Consider the following 21,216-nt stretch of genomic DNA (forward strand, 5'->3'; position numbering starts at 1 on the left):
TGTCTCCATTTACGTATGGCTTCGACAATGGCGTACGCTTCCTTCTCTATTGCCGAGTGTCTCTGCTCGCTTCCAGAGAGAGTTCTCGAGAAGAACGCGACGGGTCGCCCAGACTGATTAAGCGTAGCAGCTATCGCGTGATCAGAAGCATCTGTTTCCACCACGAAGGGCACCGAGCTATCGATCGATAATACCACGGAATTACTGATATCATCTTTGAGGCTGTGGAAAGATTTTACAACAGCGGCATCTGGTGGGAAGTTTTTGCAATGCACTAGGGGATGTATTTTCTTGGAGTATTGGGAAATCCATCTTGCATAGTAAGCAAACATGCCGATCACCCGGCGCATTGTCTGCAGGTCCTGAGGTGGTGGTAGCTCACGGAGCGGGCGCAATCGTTCAGGATCAGGCTTAATTGTGCCGTCGGCTATCGTGTAGCCGAGAAGGTCAATTGACCTTGCCGAGAATACGCATTTCTCGTAGTTGAGGGTCAGATTATATTTTCTAGCAATGCTCAAGAATCTGTCCAGATTCATATCATGTTCCCCCTGATCCCTACCTCACACTGTGACATTGTCCACGTAAACAAAAGTGTCTTTGAGGTTTTCATCTGAGATGATGTCGTCCATAACTCGTTGGAAGCAAGCTACTCCATTCGTGACACCGAACGGAATCCTCCTGAATTGGTAGAGGCGTCTACCTGCCTGGAATGCGGTGTAAGGTTTGTCTTCCTCTCGGATGGGAATTTGATGATAGGCGCTTCGCAAATCGATGGTGCTGAATATCTTATAATTGGCCACGCGTTCGACCATATCGTCTATGCGCGGCAAAGGGTAGGCGTCGAGTTGGGTGAAACGATTGACCGTTTGGGAATAATCGACAACCATTCGTTTCTTATGATTCTGATTGGCGGTGACCAACACCTGTGCGCGCCATGGCGAATCGCTCGGTTCTATAATTCCTTCTTCCAGTAATCGCTTGGTCTCTGAAGTGATGAAGTTCATATCAGCAGTGGTATATCGCCGCGATTTGATCGCTATCGGTTTACAGACCGGCGACAAGTTAGCAAACAGCTGGGGGGACGTTACCTCTGCGGTGGTCAAAGCATTTAAAATTAGACGAGGTTTGCTTCCTCCAAAGGGTATTTTGACGCTCGTGTGCTGCTTGAGGACATTATGACCCAGAATTACATCTGCGCATAAATCACGAAGCACCAGTACCCTTACATCCCGATGCGTGTACCCTTTTACGTCCAATTCAACATTGCAGTACCCTCGTAAGCGGGACTGTAGTGATGTGGCGGCCATGCATACCGTATTGTCTGTCGGGTGGATCTTCCATTTCCTGCCCTTCACTAGCGAGCTGTTGACGAAACTTTCAGAGCTACCAGTATCAATCAGAGCCTCAGCCATATGCCCGTTAATTTGTACGTTGATGATAGCCTTGGATAGATTCCCCGGTGAGGCTGCAGTTAGTTTCTTTTGTGAGTAGAGAGCCGCAGAAGTGGGTTTATTTCTCCTTAGAGTAGATTTACATACCCTGGCATAATGCCCTTTCTTGTCACAATTCATGCATGTGGCATCTCTGGCGGAGCATTTGTGGCGGGGGTGTCTTTTGTACCCACAAAAGAAGCATTTACCAACCGGAGTAGTTGCTGAGGAGTTTGACGAGGTCTGGGTATCCGACTCCTCGGGTTTTTCTCCATCCCCTGTGTCTGGCTGTGTCTGTGTCTGTGGGGTTCCTTGAGTTTCCACCGTAGCGGCGTTCATTAGCAGCATCGGTGTCCCAAATGACTCAGATTGCTGCTGAGCCGTATCCATCGCTCGAGCCTGGTCGACTACCTTTTCAAGAGTGGGTTGCGCTTTCTCTAGTAAGCGTTGCCGTATGTGGGCTGATCTGAGTCCTTGGATAAATGCCTCCCGGGTCGCTTCATTTCGGTGTTCCTCGGCGTTTACGGCCCGGAAGCTGCCGTCTTTTCCCAGCTGTTTCAGAGCTTGCAGGAACTGATCGATTGTCTCCCCGGCTGCTTGCTTGCGTGTGTTGAGAAGATGTCGTATGTATACCTCGTTCTTGCGCTTCACGTAGAGCGCCTGCAGCACGTCGATCGCTGCTTCGTAGGTGTCACACTCCGAGAAGAGCCTGTATACGCTGGGCGAGACATGATTCACAAGGGCGGCCAATTTGTCGGCTCCCTCTTCGATGATGGTCAGATAGTGTGAGAAGGAACGGAACCAATGCGACCATTTCATTTCTGAGTCAGTCGCGTTTGGGTCTGCGTCGAACCTCTCTGGTTTGTAGATCTTGTCCATCGTTGGTTGAGAGAGCCGAGAAAACCAAATGGAATAAATTGAAATGAAAACGAGAGAAGAACCTTCAGAGTGTAGGCTTTATTCCATTTGATTGAAGCCGCTTCTACGGGCACATCAGGAGATACAGGTGCAGCAAGGAGTACATAAGCAGTAAGGTACACACGCGCAACTAATCACCGCAAAATAAATCAGTATAAGCACGGAGTCCGATATACTCTCAATTCTCACCATTCAATGAGCACCAAGTGAACCGCCGCCGTAAAACGACAATGCCCCTGGGACAATCACCCCGACCGAGCGGAACCTTAGCTTTATCTATTCCGTGCTCGAGCCGTGCAACATGTGATCACACGTCACGTCCTTCAATTCACCACAGCTGGAATTATAGATAGATGAGATGATTAAATAACTCACGGGATTGATAAAATGGTGGTGAATGGATTTGAAGGTCTCTGGAGAAATCCAAGCCGGTTAAACTTCATGATACGGTGTTAAATCTCTTCGACAATCAACATCCATGGGGTCGCCTGATAATGGCATCGAGGAGGTCGTGAGCAGAGTGAGTTACCTCACCCGGGAATGAATTTCTCCACAGCTGATGAGATTTAAAAGTCGGACCGACTCGGTTCACCATGAACAATGGCCCGGGGGGGGGGACAAGGCATTGTTTACACGAAGCTCTTTCACCCGACAATACTCCATACTTTATCCTGTCCCACGTCGAATGAGATTTTTTTTTCACACTCCTGAGAGGAGCAGAAGACTTTGAAATGAGCGGGAAGGCCGCGCGAGAGAGTGAAGGAAGGGGCGGAGCGATGGAAGGGGCGGAGCAAAGGGAGCATCGAAGGGGCGGGTTGGTGAGTCATTGCGCCGTGGGAGTAAAAGGGGAGGGGCGAAGAAGGGTGAATAGTACGAGGTGGAGTGAAGAGAGCGCTTGGATAGGAAGAATACGGCGAAGAAGAAGAAGAGGAAGGAAGAGGAGAAGAAGAAGAAGAAGAGGCGAGGTTATTTGTAGGAAGCGAGGGAAAGAGTCAAAGGAAAAGAAAAAAATTACCAAAAGCGAATTAAAAACGGAAGGGGGGGAGTAGTTGATTATGTCGGATGAGGAGGCACCGAGCGTTGCGCGGGCAGAGACGGGCAGAAAGCTTCCCAAGCTGATGTCGACAAGCGCTAAACGGTCAGACTTTGCCGACTACTGCTTGGCGGTCACGGTGACCACGAGCTGTTCGCGCGTTTGTCCTCCTCCCCGCGTGTCCGTGCGGGCGATTGCCCGGCGAGCGGTGATGCCGCACCGACACGGTCAGGCAGTGCCATTGACTGGAAATGTGTCCGTTTTGTGTTTTGTTGTTGTCTCTTTGTGTCTGTGTGTGTCTCTTCTTTATTAATGTGACCCCCCGTTTTACGTGTCACCTTCGTTATCCCCCACTGAGTGTCTCTCTCTCTCTCTCTGGTGGGTTGGCAGGATAGGCTGGAGGAGGTAAGCACACTCCCATCCGAGCCGTCTCTCGCCTTGGTTGGGATCTCGGCCCAACTACAAACTGTCGTCCTGGTGTTGTACAGGCATGGCGAGGCGTGTGTGTGTGTGTGTGTGTGTGTGTGTGTGTGTGTGTGTGTGTGTGTGTGTGTGTGTGTGTGTGTGTGTGTGTGTTTTCCCTCGAATGGGCGTTAAACTCGGGTTAAAGATCCCACGGTGTCCTTCGCGAAGAGTAGGCGAGCTATCGCCGGCACCCTGAACAAATTACAAATTTTTGTACAAACAGCATGCAGGGGGGGCACTGCATCAGTGGCACAACCGCACCCTCAGCAAAACGATGCCACCTGCTGCCATTTGCTGCAATGACGAAAGACTATTAATATTTGCGTCTGTGTATCCCACAGCAACCTTTTGCCTTGTCCTACCACCATTTGTCCATCGATGACGTCCTGCCTGACGATCCCACCAACTACATACGACCCCTACCGCCCCCCTCCCCCCACCCTCGGTCCCCTCTCCACTCTCCATTGCTTTCATCTCCCTTGTTTTCCAAATTCACCTCCATCATCATCTGCTGTATCCGTACTATCCTTTTAGTACCTCTCACACTCTACTCACCTCTCCTTCCTCCCCCCCCTCCCCAAACAGCATCCAGAAAGAACTTGCGGACATAACGCTTGATCCACCACCAAACTGCAGGTACAGCCAAACGTCAGTACATCTCCATGTTTGTGTTCACCCGTGTACCTGTTTATTACCTTCGTCAGACAATAATAGTGTCACCTTAAGTCCTCTAAGGTAGAAACATGGAGAGAGTCATCCACTTTCTTCGTCTCTCACCGTTCCCTCATAACGCTAACGGAATAACCACAAATCATTATCTGTTGTATAATTGTTACTATAATGCGAGCCAAGGTGGCGGTGTGTTAATGGAGTGGGTGGGGAGATGAGATGGCGATGTGTGAAAAGCATGAAGCATTGACTGTAAAAATGAGTCATCAGAAAGAAAAGTTTGTATTCACAGTTATTAGACTTTCTATTTTCACGTGGTCAGGTCGAACACTTCTGGAGAATCTTGTACGTGTATATCTCTCACACACACAGTACTGTACAAGGGCATTTGAGGCACAATTTATACTTTTGTATGAATTACAAGAACAAACAAAATGGAAATCAAAATTGCAGGTCGCCATCTTCATTCTTTTTTTCTTTTTCTCATAATAATACAAGTGTGAATGAGCTAATTGAAGGCTGGAGAGAAGATTGATAACCAACACATTCATAAATGCATCATTCACTTTCACCGACGAGCCAAATCCGCCGCTGCCTTGCAGTTCAGGTTTTGAAACCAAAGGCTAAGCTGGAAGGAGAATACTGCGGCCAGGTTTCTTAAATGAGGTTTAGCAGGATAAAGGAGTTGCCCTTTGCATTTGTTAACCTGTGTGTCACCTTTGGACAAGCTGTAATACTCAATTTTAGCCTTCTGATCAGGGTTACGTGAAGCCATGGGAGCAGGTGGTGGATGGCCGTGCAAGCAGCTGGCACATATTGCCAGTAAGGACGGCATGGCCTGGATGCTTGGCAGAGGATTCTCTTATGGAGATCAATGGCGAGGATCACCCGTCTTGTACAGACGCTGCCCAGAATAAGGCAATGGCAAACCACTTCCATGCATGCCAAGCAAACGATCATGATCATAAGTACAAGAGATAAAGCGATGTTGCCGGATGATGAGTCCCCAGGTTTGTGAGCACCCGAATGGCTACTGGGGAAGAGCAAAGGGTTTTGATGAGTAGAACTGCTGATGACATGATTCGATCAAACCCGCAAAGTAATCCAGTCGCTCTGGTCGCCAGAACTGAAAGTCGAATTCTGAGTTTCTCAAATGTTCACAGCATTGGAACATGGAATGTAAGGTCAATGATTCGGACGAAGTTAAATGTTATGTAGAGAGAGGACAAGAACTGAAAAGTTGGGTACAAGTGAACTCAAATGGACTGTTTTGGGGAAGTTTCAATCTGACGATTATAAAGTGTTGTTTTCTGGTCACAAAACGTGAAAACGAAATGGAGGGGCAGTGATTTGCAATGAGAAGACTGTTGTCAGTACTGGGATATAACCCAGTCAATGAGAGGTTGATATCGGTGAGGTTGAAAATACATCCAGTATATATATATATATATATATATATATATATATATATGCTCCAATTTCTGCAGCAGGTGAAGAAAATGTGGGGGGTTTTATGGAAAGTGGCAGGAACTGGAAGAACAGGTGCCTAAATGAGATGTTTTAATCATTATGGGAGATTGGAATTGCAGAAATTGGTGAAGCAGGAGCACCAGAGATTGCAGGAAAGCACAGATTTGGTATCTGAAATGAGCCAGGGGAGCAAATGTTTGAGTTTTGTGTGTAGAATGAGCTCGTAATAGCAAATACGTCGTTCAAACAACCCAATAATAGACAACACATGGACTTCACCTGATGGGCAACTTGGAAATCAGATTGACTCCATTCTCATCAACACAAGATTGAGAGGTGCTGTGCAATCTGCCAACACACTGCCAAACACAGACTGTGGGACAGATCATGAACTCCTTGTGGTTAAGGTACGAATCAAATTGAAAAAGGTGAAAAAAACCGAAAAACTCCGACCAGACATGACCTTGAAAACATATTGAAACGAGAAGGGTACTCGGTAGAGCGCATACCTCCGCCACGTAATGCCTGATCCATGAGAACATATCGGGCCCAATACATTTTTGAGATATCGTGCTATATATCGTTTTTGGCTCCATCTCTCAATGGTGAAGAATCACTTAAATTCTCGTAGTCTGATCCGGATCTGGATCTTCACCAAAATCGAATCGGTTTGTTCTTGTCGCACACCCAACCTGCCCACTAAATTTCATCCAGGTCTCTCCACAACTTTTTGAGATATCCTGCACACACACAGACAGGAGTGAAAACATAACCTCCTTCACCTTCGGTGGTGGAGGTAACTCCATTATAAAGCAGGACTGACTGACTGACTGACTGACTGACTGACTGACTGACTGACTATCTGTCTGTATACCAAACTACTTCTTCAGTTTTGGAGCAGCCCCACCAAACTTTCTGTGGAACCTTTTTGGGGTCCCAGCAGGTGTCCTAAGGTGTGTGGGAGGTTTCATAAATCACTCAATACAATTATGATTTTGAGTTTTCATCCCATCCGAAGCTGCTCTCCCTCCCCATGTAAACTCATTCACGGGTTTAGCATTCGCAATTTCGCCATTTACCGCATGTCGAAACATTTGTTTGTTTGGTAAGATATCAATACAATTGAGATTTTGCATTTCCACCCATATGATGCGGTTCGTTGTCTGCGTGCAAACACATTTTCAGCTTCGTTAATTTGAATTGAGATTCACGGATTCCACCTGCAAGATGTCACGATTTTTCGCGTATAAATGCATTTGTGATTCGGCATTTGCAGTTTCGCCATTGACCGTGCACACAAACATGACCGACCTTCTTGGTGGGGTCAGCTGCAGTAATTTTTATACGCCCGATATATATATATATATATATATATATATATATATATATATATATATATATATATATATATATATATATATATTCGGGCGTATTATATGATACCGGTCGTCCGTCTGTCTGTCTGTCTGTCCGTCCGTTCCTGTCCACACTCTAACTCCCAAAGTTTTCAACTTTCACGTTTCATATTTGGTACATAGGTACAGACTGTGGAGACGGTGTGTCGTGACATACATTAGTCATCTAAAGTGGTTGCCATGGCAACCAGGATGCTGTTTTCCATGTAGTAGCACAATTCTATATATACCTTCTTGTTCGGGTGTATATTGTGCTCACTTAAGCTCTTGTTTATTATTATTGTTATTATTATTTTTTTTTTTTTTGCCCAAGTCATTCACAAACTGGCTCTCTATGCCTGACGTTTGACTGAAGGTGACACAGGAATGTTGAATTTATTGGTTCATGGTTTGGCATTCGCCGTTTCCACATTATCTGTTTGCTTTTTAACACTCGAAGGTGCATGAGATTTCAGGCTCCCACCCGTGCATAGCACAGGTATCTCACCAGTATGCAGTAAAGGTAAAAATATAAAAAAATTAACGTTTTGCAGAGCTGGATCTTGTTGACAGAATGCCAGACAAGTTGTAACAAGAGGTTGAAGGCATTGTGAAAGAAAAGGCCAAAAATATCATCCCAAAAGCAAGCAGAAAGAATAAGGCTTAATGGCTGTCAGAAGAGGCAATAAATATTGCAGAGACAAAAAAAAAAAGAGGGATGAAAACCAAAGGTGCATCAAGAGAGGACATTAAGTGGCTAAATGCTGACTTCCAATGACAAGCAAAGAAAGACAAAGATAAATATTTCAAAGAGGTATTCATCGAGAGAGAAAGTGACAACAGAGCCGGAAGAACAAGAGATGTTTTTTTTTTTTAATGATCAGAGATATCACAGGAAAGTGTGTCGGATGGGGTCCTCAAGAGTAGAACAGGAAAAGATCTGACATAAGCATCACAGTTGAAAGAAATATGGAAGGACTACACCGAAACTCTATACAAAGAGATAGCAGCATGATGGAAACCTTTGAAGAAAGAGAATATGAACAAGTTCAGTTCAGTCACTCAAACTCTTGGGTCTCATTCTCAGCCATGATCTTTCTTGGGCAAACCACATTTTAAAGTTGGCCTCTAAAGCCAGACGCTGAGCATCCTCCATCATGCAAAGTCCTTCCTTGACACACCTGAACTCTTATCCACCTACAAGGCCTTCATCTGCAGCTTGATGGAGTACTTTTCTCCCCTCTGGGCTGCCTCCCCTGCCTCATACCTTGCTCAGTTTATGCTGAGGAAACAAAGGCCTTCAAGATTATTGGAATCTCCCACGATGAAGTTGAGTCTATAGGCCTATCACTTAGCCATCACCAACAGGTCGGTGGTCTCTCTTCTTCTTCCGCCACCTTTCTGATCTTGCACCCTCTGCCCTCTCTGTTCTTTATCCTCTTCCCCTCCCCTCCCATCCTCCCTCACCCCCTCCCCCGGTATCTGCAGGGCACACACGGTCCACCATCAACTCCCTTCCGATAAAACACCGAAAATCCAGAATCACTGCTCACTTACACTCGTTTGTTTGTTTGTTTTCCCTTGCCTATGGAACAAACTTCCATCTACATTCTCTTCAATCTCATTCTTTCCTCTCGTCTTAAAGACAGCTGTTTACCACCACTTCAGATCATCCCCCATCCCAGACCATTATCTTTTCTACGCCCGTTAAACCACACCCACCCACTCCCCCAAATTTTGTTTCTGTATCCATTTTGTCGATCCCTTGCATTCCCCTCAACCCCTCATCATTACCCATGTATCCCTTGTTTGTCTGTCTGTCTTTATTTTCTCCCTCAGCCCTGCTGTTGACATTTACCCCTTCCCTTTCTGCTGTTCCTTCTGTTATGCTGCGTCCTCATCCATTCTGTGTTCTAGCACTTCCACGAGCCTCGACCCTATTTAAAAGGAACCAATTGTGATTGGATGTGAGGTATGTCGAACCCTGAAATTGCTGGTAAATTGAAAAGCACCAGGTGCAGACAAAATGAAAATATAACTGTTTGAGGTGCTAGTTGGAGAGGAGGCAACCAAAATTTGACATCTATCTGTTCACCAATATGGAGCAAGATTGTATGGCCTAAAAGGTAGAAGCAGTCAGAGAACATACCATTTCCAAAAAAGGAGACACACAAGAGAATGTTCAAATAACCGAACCATTGCCTTGATTCCACATGCTAGCAAGATATTACTAAAGACCATTCAACAGAGAACAGAACACTTCCTTAAGCAAGAAATACCCATTAAGGAAGCAGGTTTCAGAAGAGGAAGAGGAAGAGGTACCAGAGGTGGGTCAAGGAAAAAGCAAGGGAATATCAAAGGAAAGTTCTCTGTTCTTGCACATGGCAACTTGACTGCCAGGGTAGCTCTCATTTCTTGGAAGCACAACTGTGCCACTGATGCTGTGCCCATCTACCAGTACACTGGTACTCATGTCACCAACCTCGGAAGAATGATAGGCTGAGTCAACCCCACCTGGTGTTAATTCAGCAGCCAACAGTGCTTGAACTCAGGACCCCTAAGATACTAAGCCAGCCACCCTAACCACTAAGCCAACACTAGGCTTCAAGGAAAGTTGTATCTCTTTTTATAGATTATTGCAAAGCTTTCAATTGTGTTGATCATGAATTGACTTGAACTCGACTGAGGAAAATGAGGATGTTGGAATTCCTGATATGTCTGATAAGAAGCCTGTACAACAAACAAGTAATGTGAGAGACAGAGACAGAGTCGGAGTCATTTGGTATTGGAATCAGGGTTCGACAGTTGTGCATTCTCTCCCCTTGTTCGATCTGTATAATGAGTACATCATGAGGAAATCAAACTTCGATGACATCGAGGCTGGAGTCTGGATTGAAAGAAGATGTATCGACGACCTAAGGTATGCTGATACCACTCTGTTGGCAGGAAGTTAAGAGGATTTGATGAAACTGCTGCAGATGGTGAAGAAGGAAGTGAAAAAGCTGGTCTTTATTTAAACCTAAAATTAAAAAAAAAAACTAAAATCTTGTGAATTAAGAAGGTCGACGTGTTCAGGTTGGAAGACGATCATGTAGAAATAGTGTCGTGTAAAGCTTCATCTTCCTGAGTTCTTAGATTGGAATGGAGAATGTAGAGGAGAAATTACTAGACGGTTAGCGTTGGGGAGAACAGCAATGTCAGGATTGACAAAGATCTGGTCATACAAAAATGTTTCAAAACAAACCGAGAGGAGGCTGCTGAACATTCTGGTATTTCCAGTTGTAATGTATGGATGTGAGTCATGGACAGTGAAAAAGAAAGGAAGAAGATTGACAGTTTTGAAATCTGGTGTTAGAGACTAATGTTAAAAGTGCCATCGACTGCAAGAAGAACAAACAAATCGGTGATTGAAGAAATTAGACCACTATGTGCATCAGAAGTGCTGATGATAAAACAGAAATTGTTATACTTTGGACACATCATGCGTGCAGAAAACGAAAGTCGAGAGAAATCAACCATGCTGGGTCTTGTTGAGGGAAGAAGAGGAAGAGGCAGACCTTATATGTGCTGGATAGATGGGGTAAAGGCTACAACCAAGCTATCTCTGCCAGAGATTCGGGAATCAGTGCAAGATAGGGATGTATGAAGAAATATGATCATCAATATCACCAGAAGTCAGACATGACCTGACGGAACCAGATAACTGGATAATCCACTGCCATTGACTCATGGTGCTTACCACCAGAGACATTTCCACAAGCAGTTGGAACACCGATCCGAATATCTCCGAAACTTGGACACCACTTATAGGTGCCCTTCTTCTTTTTTTTATTCGATAAGATGATTCAAGGTTGATGTGGACTTTTCATTGCGGAACATATAAAAGTAATGGTCCACTGATTAGATTTTGTCCAATTGTATTGCCTGAGCTAGTTGTCCAGTCATTAACATGAATGCAGGTCAAATAATTAAAAGGTAAAATCAAGATGACTGTTCCCAAAAAAAGGAAAAAAATAGTCTTAATTGTGAAGGCTCATGTCAATCTGCATCAGTAGACAGGTATAACAATGGATAAAATGAACAGAACATTGATTGAAGCATGCTAACTGCTGCCATAGGTTGGCATATTTTGCTTCCCCTAAGTGGTTCGCAAACTTTCATCAACGTTCTGTTGATACCAACCATTTACAGGTAACAGTCACGTGTGCTGTTGAACAGAGGTGCATCATTACATTCCTTGTGAAGGGGATCGTCAAACGAGCTGATGTTCACAGAATAATGGGTTTCATCAACTGATGGTTGACAAAGTGTGCTCACCACTGTGGGAAACAAAACAAACTAAAGCCAATATTTTCAGGCGTCAACTCGAAATCTCATTTATGAACCACAACTACGACCTTAGTAAGAGGGTTAATGCCTCAAAGTGTCAGCTTTACTTTGCTTCCCACGGTGGTAATCGCACCATTGTCAACATTCAATTAATAAAACCTACTATTTGATTTGTCCAATGAAGCAGTCTGACGCAAGCCGTGCGAAAGTCGAGTATTCCTTGATATTCACAGGAGACTGTCTTTCACATAGTTTTTTGTGTTTATGTGGTGCAAAAATGGAGCAAACTTGAATGTTCTAATGTGCAACCAACAACTGCCACTCAAGCAAACATTCAATGTTTTAAAATGTACAATTTTGGAGAATCACTCGATTACTGTGCATTCAATCACAGAGGAAATGGATGTAAGTGTTGGAAGCATGGAAACGGCTCATTCGTTCTCACTTGAAATTCGATTAGGTTAGCGGAAGGTGTGAACAACAGGGCCTCCACTCTACTAGACCTCATGGGACCTGGGTACTTGGGTTACAAAGTCCAAAATGAACCTCCACACTGCTCGGACTTGTCCCCTCATCATTTTCATCTCTTTCGACCGCTCAAACAGCATCTGAGTGGCATAAAGTTAATGAATGATTAAAATGTCAAAGCACAGGCCCTGAAATGGCTGTGCACCCATCCCAACATTCCAACGTAGATATCATCGAGGTGCTACCTCCATTAACGACACAGTCGAGTGTACATGTAGTGGTGGAACAACATGAGAATTAGATGAAGTTTGACCAACTCCTCTGTACTTTTGAATTTTCAGAATAAAAAGTCCACATCGACTTTGAACTACCCTCGTACCATGAAGTGTTTAAATGAAATGTAGCACAAAGGAGAAAGACTTAGGAATTATATCGTACCTCTGAATCTCGTTGGCTTACGAGTGAAACCAGCAGGGAACCCGTCCGATGGCAATGATCTTGTTCCAAGTGTGCAACACGTTCTTCTGACACATCCCTTTATTTGGGGAGTGTATAAGCAACAGATCGCTGCCTTGGTCAATCCTGATAAAAATAACACGGGTTGCATAAATGAAGCAAAAACATGCGTACTGTTTCTTTGCGTATATAATGCATCATAGTTGTATAGCTCGGATAATTCCAATTGCATCCCCCCCCCTTTCACCCTCCCCTCCCCCACCACCCCAAACAAAAGAAGAAAATGCCAATATGGGTAAAAAATATAAAAAAATTCAACACTTGAAGGAATCGAACAAAACTTGCATGGCCACAACATCAGGGTGCCCTCGTTAATCCATGAAAGTTTCAGCTTCCTCAGTCAACACCTCTTGAAGGAGTAGACGATACATACATACTGTACATGTGCACCTACTTTCCCTCCCTCTTTTATAAAAAGATAACTTCCTTTATCGAAAAGTCTGTTTGCAAAGCATACATGCTGTGAGTTTGGTTTGCTTGTTAGTATGTTTGTTGTTCCCATTAAAGAACAGATGTTGATGCTGCGATCTCGAGATCAAGTCCCATAATTATTGTCCCCTGCCCCCTCCGACAAGGTTGGAGACGGGGGACATTAAAATGAGCTACACCTGACTGACCGATCATCCGTCTATGCACTTTTGTGTGCACGATATTTCAAAAACCGTTGAACGTGTAGCTTCCATACTGCAGTTTTCTATTCCTCATGCCATTATTTCAACCTGATTGGACCGTGACTGTGATTCGCTGAATTCCGTTTCCATGACAACAATCTCGTGACTTGGCTTGTGTACACGATATTTCATAAAACCGTTCAAAATTTAGCCTTCATATTACACAGATCTATTCCTCATACCACCCAAAAAGTGGGGGACTTCGAATATTATGTCTTTGTTTTGTTTATATGTCCATTGTCTACTAATGTTCTTGTAGCATGTAAATTACATTGGTGTCTTCTCATGTCCTTGTCTTTCATGTGATCTATGTACAAGCTCTCGCATAAGTCTTGAGTCACTGTATTAAAGACGGGAACAGATTTACAAGATTTGATTTTGTTGTCGTGCAAATGTCTAACAAAATTTGTTAAACCTTGTATGGATGTGTGTTGATGTCACTGATTTCATGGAAAGAAGAAACTGAAGGTTTTTTTTATTGAAATGATTGGCAAGGACATGCCTCATCTTTTAAAAGAGCTGCTTCCTCATCCCAATATACTATCTAAACTAATTCATTGTTGTGGAGTTAACAATGAAGAGTTTGGTATAAATACATGAGTTCACTCTTCTACCGGAGACAAACTCCAGAAATCAGTTTCTTTACAACTCGATTTGCAGCCATAAAATCTCAGTCGTTTGATTTCATGGACAAAAGACTTTGTGCAGCCAAAACAAATTATGTTTTGTTTTGTATTTAAACAGCTTATGTGGAAGAACATAGTAAAAGGGGGAAAGAGTTAACTTACACAAAATTGGGCAAGGGGAAAACAGGACAGTGAGAACCTAGAGATTCATTACAATATGATGGGAGGGAAGGGGGGGAACATGATCACAGCGTGTGTTGTAAAGTTCAGAGGTTGAAAAAGGGAGACAATGGCGGGATGATTGTGGGCAACAGACGTGAAATCTTGAGGGGTGGGGGGGGGGGGATATCTCCAGAAAACAGATGATGAAGACAGTTTCATAGGTGAGAGAACATTTTGATTCATAAAATGTAGGCAACAGCTGAAAATGGTTTTTCATTTTTCTGGCCATGTCTACTTTCAAACTTTTTCATTAAACTACTACTACTACTTATTTCGTTTTGTTTCCATCTCTCTCCTTTCTTATCTATATCAGTAGTGCTTTCTCTTAAAATGCTCAGCCTTGTCCACTGCAGTTCTAACCATGGACTTGCAGGGACGAGGAAGTCGAGCGACATTAAACAGGAAACTTGTGTCTGCCTGAGCTTTCTTGCGCCCGAAGCGCAAACCTCTACAGTCATTCTAACTAAGGTATTACTACTACTTTAATGGCCCCTATTATCCCCTTCTTGTGTAGTTGGCGAGGAAACGTGTTTGGCTCAAGTGTTTCATCAACTGGAGGACCTGACTTTTAAAAAACCATCCTCAGTCGAACATTATTATTATTTTTTTTTTGTAATTTGTAATTACAAAAAAAATGCAATTCATCCATAGTGCCAGCAATAACCTGCCTGCTCTTCATGAAAAATTATATACTTTAACACTGTATCTTAAAGACTGGATGCCTCGTGTAACATCCATCCGAAGAATGGCGCACACATTGATGTGTCCGACATGTGAAACACCAGGGTGACATTTTATAGTTGGGTCGAGATTCAAACCCAGGCTAGACATCTCAGTAGAAAGCCTCCATGCCTCTAATTGTAAACTATCCTTGCCAGACCCTTTTTTTGATAATATTAAATAAATTTAAAAACGTAATTATTGCAAATGTTTAAAAATGTTCAATAACAATTCTTATTCTTATCATTATTATTACTATCATTGGAGCATTATCGTGAAGTAAAAAGCAGTGTTAAGCATTTAGCTCGTGTCTGTCTACAAATATCAATTTATGATCGAGGAACAACTTATTTAAATTGAATGTGATATTTTTAACATGAATAGAAAGCCAAGTCTGCCGTTTTACCATACTTTGTCTCTGAATTCGTCCAGACTGCACATGTGTAGAGAGGAGTGAGATTATACTTTTTTTACTCTGTCTGCCTGCCTGGCAATCAATAACCAGAGAGTTGGTGTCAAAGCCACCCAATGCTCGCCTGTTTATACATTTATCGTTTTTAAAAGACTAGTCTCATAATATTTTTTATAAAGCATTGCAGTGAAGTCTGATCCAAATAATTTTAAAGCAATATATGTATTTGTATATTGTAATCAGTAAAAAATAGTGTGGTAGATAAAAACATTAGAAAGGAAAAAACTTGCACCAAAAACTTTAACATTTTCACACTCACGCTCATGCTGGGGGTATCGCTATAGCTCTCTGTTCTTCGAACAGGCGAGCTAAAATTGAAAAATATTCCAAACAGGAAACTTACTAATTTTTTTTTAATGATGTCATAAAGGACACAAACAACAGGCATGAATAACTTATGTAACAAGTTACATTGGGTAGTGTAATCGACACTGCATCAATGGTGGTAAATCCCAGAATTAATTTATTTGTACGACTTTTACAATCTTTATTTTATTTAAATTGAATTATACACTTAAACACTGTGGAACACAAATTGCCTTCTTGGCACTTTCAAAGCATTTCCGTTTCGCAGTACTGGGATGTGTTCCATAGGTTGGTATATAGGGTGATATATAAGACTGCTTCATTCATGCGAAACTTCCAGAATTTGTTTTTAACGATCTTTAAAATCATTTAAAAAAAACAGCCTTTTTACAGCCATTTTTCCCTGCTGAGCAGGGGTTAGCTTTTTGCGGATTCCACGCAATCATGGTTCCCTTCTTGAGGCAATGTTTTATGGCCGGATGCCCTTCGTGACGCCAACCCTGGTCACCTCTTACGACACACAGGGATATGGTACACCTATTCTAACCGGGGCATACACCGGGACCAGTAAACTGGTACTCATTTCGCCGAGCTTGGAAGGATGACAGGCTGAGTCAACCCTCTCATGTTAATTCAGTGGTCAACGGGGCTCAAACTCTGGACCCTAGGATCCCAAGCCACCATCCTAACCACGAAGCCAACACCAGGCTCTATTCTTTAAAATCATTATTTTATTTAAATTGAAGTATACACTTGAAACCGACATGGGATATCAATGAACTCTATAGTTATGATTATTATTATTATCATTATTATTATTATCATCATCAAAAGATCTTATACAATGTATGGTAACACATTTGCAAGAAAAAAAGTGTAAGTGGAAAACGGTCGGTTGATTTCACAACAAGTACGATATAAAGTTAATTAACAAGAGCACTTATTACTTCCAAGTAGAACCAAGTAGAGGCGTGATGTAAACCAAGCCTATCGTTTTAATGATATCCAAAGTTTTGAGGTTCTTACTTTATCCCACACACAGTCAGGTCAGAAGCAAAATCTGCTTTCACTTTAGAACTGAGAGGCAGCAGCTGCAAGAACACTTTCTTGCCCAAGCTTTCTCTGGACCTGATAACATCAGCTAATTCAACACTATTTATATACTATTGCTCCCTGCCAGGCAGTGAAGTTGTTTGCAGGTTCTCTTGTAAGATATGACTATTTTAGAGACAAGAAGTTCAGCTCATGAATTCCAATCATTTCATCTTCCGTTTCTAATTGGGTGCATGGTAGAAGCTTCTTGAAATGAAAATATTGTCGTTTTCGGGGACTGAATAGAGATTGAAGGCAATGGATGCAAGTTACCCTCACCATATAATATGAAAAGTTGTTATATAAAAGTATTAACAACTAACTGCGTGAACAAGCCACGAGTCGATCTTCAGGTTAAAATGATGGAATTCCTGAGAAAATATTTTGGTGGGTTTTGGAAGTGGTAAAGAAAAGGATTGGAAAAGACTGAGAAGGATTGTAAAAGACTGAGAATGGTTGGAAAATGATTGGAAATTAAAAGACTGGAAATGGTTGGAAAATGATTGGAAATTAAAAGACTGGAAATGGTTGAAAATGATTGGAAATTAAAAGACTGGAAAGGGTTGAAAATGATTGGAAATTAAAAAAATGAGAAGTGTTGAAAATGATTGGAAATTTGAAGACTGGTTTGGCATGTTTGGTCTTCCCATCTGAGAATGTGCTCATGATTCTTAAATTCCATGTTCAAATTTCCTATACTGTGTTAATTATTTCTTCATGCTGTTTTAACTCACGTAAAGGTACATCGATATTCCCTAATGTCCTTGTCTTACATTTAATAAATGTAGATGCCCCTCCATGACCCCTGTATCATGTATAAAAATAATAGGGGGGTTTGGAAGTGATTGAGGAAAGAGCTGTTTAACAAGAATTGAGGAATAAGTTATAAAAAAAGCTGTTAGCAAAGTACTTGAGTGGAATGAAGGATGATTGTAAGTTCGCTTTGTGTCTCAGATTTGTAGCTGGTTCAACATTGTTATGAAGTTCTTTGATGATTCTGGATGAATGGAAGTCTAAGCATTAGTTGTTTGCTCGGAATAAGCTAGACATAAGTAATGAGTACAAGTCTGTGTTTCAGCAGAATGAGCATGTGTCTTGGTACTGAAAGATCAGATGATTCTCAGTCTAGTGACACATGTCACCCTATTATGAAGTGGCATTAAGCTTGAATGTGTCGGTGGAGCAAGAATTTGCTCAGGTTACTGGCTACTTACGGCACGGTGGCATGGAGGCTTACCTTTTCTCTTGGGTCCTTTTGTAGATTGCTTTGTGAGGTTTTGTAGCTTTGCTTGAGAAAGGAAAGACTGTAGAATGAAAGATGTAAGGGAAGAGTGAAAGGTTGGAGTCATGAATATTGAAGTGAGGTAGAAAATGTCCAAATTGCTTTTAGTGAAATAATTAAGTAACCTCAAGGGAAGCACTTTTTTTTCTTTTTTAATACAACATCTAAGGCTCATAATGGAGCTGCCACTCACACACACACACACACACACACACACACACACACACACACACACACACACACACACACACACACACACACACACACACACATCCTTTTTACTGTTGAATGTCAAGCGAGGAAGCAGCACATACCATTTTGTTTCGTGTTTGGTATGACGGCCCGGATTTGAATCGCCGACCTCCCAGACTCTGAATCTGAGCAGACGCTCGAATTTGCTTTTAATCTGTCACTAATCTGAACTTTTAAGTACATCCTACCGTCTCTTCCAACTATAACTACTTTTGTTTCACTCATCAATTATCAATTGAGTCATGAATGTTACTTACAGATCACCAGCAGCATTTTACTGACATATCCGATATATGGTGTCATTTCCTCACTGTCCATTGCTTGTCAATCAGATCTCACACTTTTTTTATTGAATGTGTTATAAGTGAACATTAAAACATGATTTGTGACATGTGCCCCCAGCGCTGGGCCCAAAGGAGACAACATCTATGAATGGCGCTCAACTATCCTTGGACCCCCTGGCTCTGTGTATGAAGGAGGTGTCTTCTTCTTGGACATCTCCTTCTCCTCCGAGTACCCCTTCAAGCCTCCCAAGGTTGCTTACCCAGGATAACAGAAGTTTATAAAATCTCCAGAAATTTGCAATTTAATTATAAACCACTTTTGATAATTTTCCAATTCATCTACATGACAAGATGTATTATTAAAGTGAATTGAGGTTTTTTTTAAAAAAATATAAACATCACAAAACTAATGTTCAAATGTCGTTGAGCCAAATACCATACTTATTACGTATGCAAATCTGTTCACGAGCAGGTGACCTTTCGCACACGAATATACCACTGTAACATCAACAGCCAAGGAATCATCTGTCTGGACATCCTTAAGGATAACTGGAGTCCTGCTCTAACCATTTCTAAAGTTCTGTTGTCTATCTGCTCTCTTCTTACTGACTGCAACCCTGGTATGTATATCTTTGGTCAATATGAATGCAAACACCACTTTACCAGAATTTGATGTCTTGTTTGAAGTGGAGTTTTTGCTATGTAAGGTTGTCATTTATATTTATACTGTGGTTTGTTGAAGGACATGTGTTCATTAACATTATTATCAGAGCAAAAAAGGTGTTTCTGATTCTCAATCTACCTGAACAGTTTGAAGCAATGTTTATGATTCCAGGTATTCAAACCAGTGGATGTTGAGGGGGCAAGGCCAAAACAAAATTATTACTTCTGATTTCTGACTCACCCTAATTTTTTTCCAATGCCTGTGGTGATCCAAAATGCAAAAGCATTATGTTGTTGCAATGGCGTATCCTCAGCCTTGAGCAAATGATACTAGAGTGATCAATACACTGTCGTGAAATGTAGCACTGCAAAGTGCAATGGTCCATGCCACGTTTTAGTACGGAGTACCCTTATATGCAGCAAACTCTTCCTATCATGTGTGAGCACACATGTCATTCGGGTTCTTCCCGACATCTTTGTTCTTTGTTCCTTTCACACTTCTTTCTAAATTTTTTTTATTTTTTATTTTTACAATTCTCTTTTCATTCTAATTCTTGCTTTTTCTTCTCTTTCCTCTCTCTTTCTCTTTGGTTTTCTATCTCTCTAAGGAGAAGCGAATTCTTGCAGAAATTTTTTCTGTAAGGCTCACTTTGCTGCGGCTGAAACCCGAATCCTATCCAGGTTCCTCCTGATGACTCCATCTTTGCTCTTTACTTCTTTGGGTTCCTTGTTGGTATTCCAGTTGTTAAATGTTATTATGGCAAAAAAAAATAAAGTTTGTAAATGTTTGGAGAGAAAGGGAGAGGGGAAAGGTCCTCTAGCTCTTCCATGAACCTTGATCACGTATACAAAAAAAGGAGATAGGAAAAACACTGAAACCAGCAAGTAAGGGCCCGGTCACACCTTGACGTTTTAGCCAGCGTATGGCAAGGTATCAAAATGTATGTAAAACGCTGGCGTACGCTGAACTATTGATGTTTTTTTAAGTTTTGGGCGTATAATAACGTGTTAGATGTATGCATAACGTATTAGTAACGTACACAGAATGTTTCAATCACATATAGATAACTTATACCAACGAATGCTGAGCGTGTTGTCAGCGTTCACAACCTATGCCCAACGATAGTCTAACTTATGCATAGCGTGCGGCAGCGTATCGCGGACGATCACGTGGCGTAGGCTATTCATAGGCTGCGGCTCGACAATTCAAATCATAACCGCACTGGACATCGACGTGTCAAGCCGCTGTCACACCTTGACGTTTTAGCCAGCGTATGCCGACATATGAAAAATATGCCGAACCAAGCTGGCTCACGTCGAATACGTTATGGGTAAGTTTTGTATATGTTAAGAGCACGCTGGCAGACATCGTAGTACGCTGGCAGACATCTTAGTACGCTGACATACGTCGTGATACGCCGAGTACATTGAGAAATTTTCAGCATGTTGAAAATTTGTCGACGTACTCAGCGTATGGCACACGTTCCGCATACGCTTGCATAAGTTGTAGTCACGTTGCGCGATCGTTGACACGTCGACACACGTTACTTGTACGTTACTCATTCGTCGAAACACGTCAAGGTAATGGTTAGCGTCAGTGTTCCAGACTCCCTGGTTTGTTTGTTTTTTGTTCTTTTTTCTCCGGTATGACGGTGATGTTGACACTTCGATTTCTAGTGCAGTTATGATTTAAATTGTTGAGCAGCAGCCTATGAATTATATTATATTATAACCGCACTAGAAATCTAAGTGTCAACATCACCGTCATACTGAAGAAGAAGAAGAAAAAAAAAAAAACAGGGAGTCTGGAACACTGACGCTAACCATTACCTTGACGTGTTTCGACTTATGAGTAACGTGTGTCGACGTGTGTCAACGATCGCGTAACGTGCCTACAACACGTTATCGTAGGTGAGAAATAAGTTTCGGGTACG

The 21,216-nt window shown here is 42.3% G+C and overlaps 1 protein-coding gene and 1 long non-coding RNA gene across 3 annotated transcripts in view; one reads left to right on the forward strand and one right to left on the reverse strand.

Annotated features, from left to right (window-relative positions):
* The window catches only part of LOC147013690 (uncharacterized), a 53,785-nt gene extending 41,033 nt beyond the window's left edge, over positions 1 to 12,752 (reverse strand). Inside the window, exon 1 of the long non-coding RNA XR_015050480.1 lies at positions 12,615 to 12,752. This is a non-coding gene — a long non-coding RNA (uncharacterized LOC147013690). The remainder of the gene's footprint in view (positions 1 to 12,614) is intronic.
* Positions 3,218 to 21,216, forward strand: part of LOC147013691 (ubiquitin-conjugating enzyme E2 E1) — a 21,539-nt gene continuing 3,540 nt past the window's right edge. Inside the window, exons 1-4 of one of the 2 annotated variants that reach the window (XM_085850834.1) lie at positions 3,218 to 3,486; positions 4,432 to 4,494; positions 18,738 to 18,870; positions 19,092 to 19,239. In XM_085850834.1, the coding sequence (XP_085706960.1) occupies positions 3,404 to 3,486; positions 4,432 to 4,494; positions 18,738 to 18,870; positions 19,092 to 19,239 (427 nt within the window). In that variant the 5' untranslated portion in view covers positions 3,218 to 3,403. The remainder of the gene's footprint in view (positions 3,487 to 4,431; positions 4,495 to 18,737; positions 18,871 to 19,091; positions 19,240 to 21,216) is intronic. The other variant, XM_085850836.1, reaches the window with a different exon arrangement.

The sequence above is a fragment of the Eptatretus burgeri genome, chromosome 13 (assembly GCF_056783735.1).
Source record: "Eptatretus burgeri isolate ZD-2024b chromosome 13, Ebu_testis_v1, whole genome shotgun sequence".
NCBI classification, from domain to species: domain Eukaryota; kingdom Metazoa; phylum Chordata; class Myxini; order Myxiniformes; family Myxinidae; genus Eptatretus; species Eptatretus burgeri.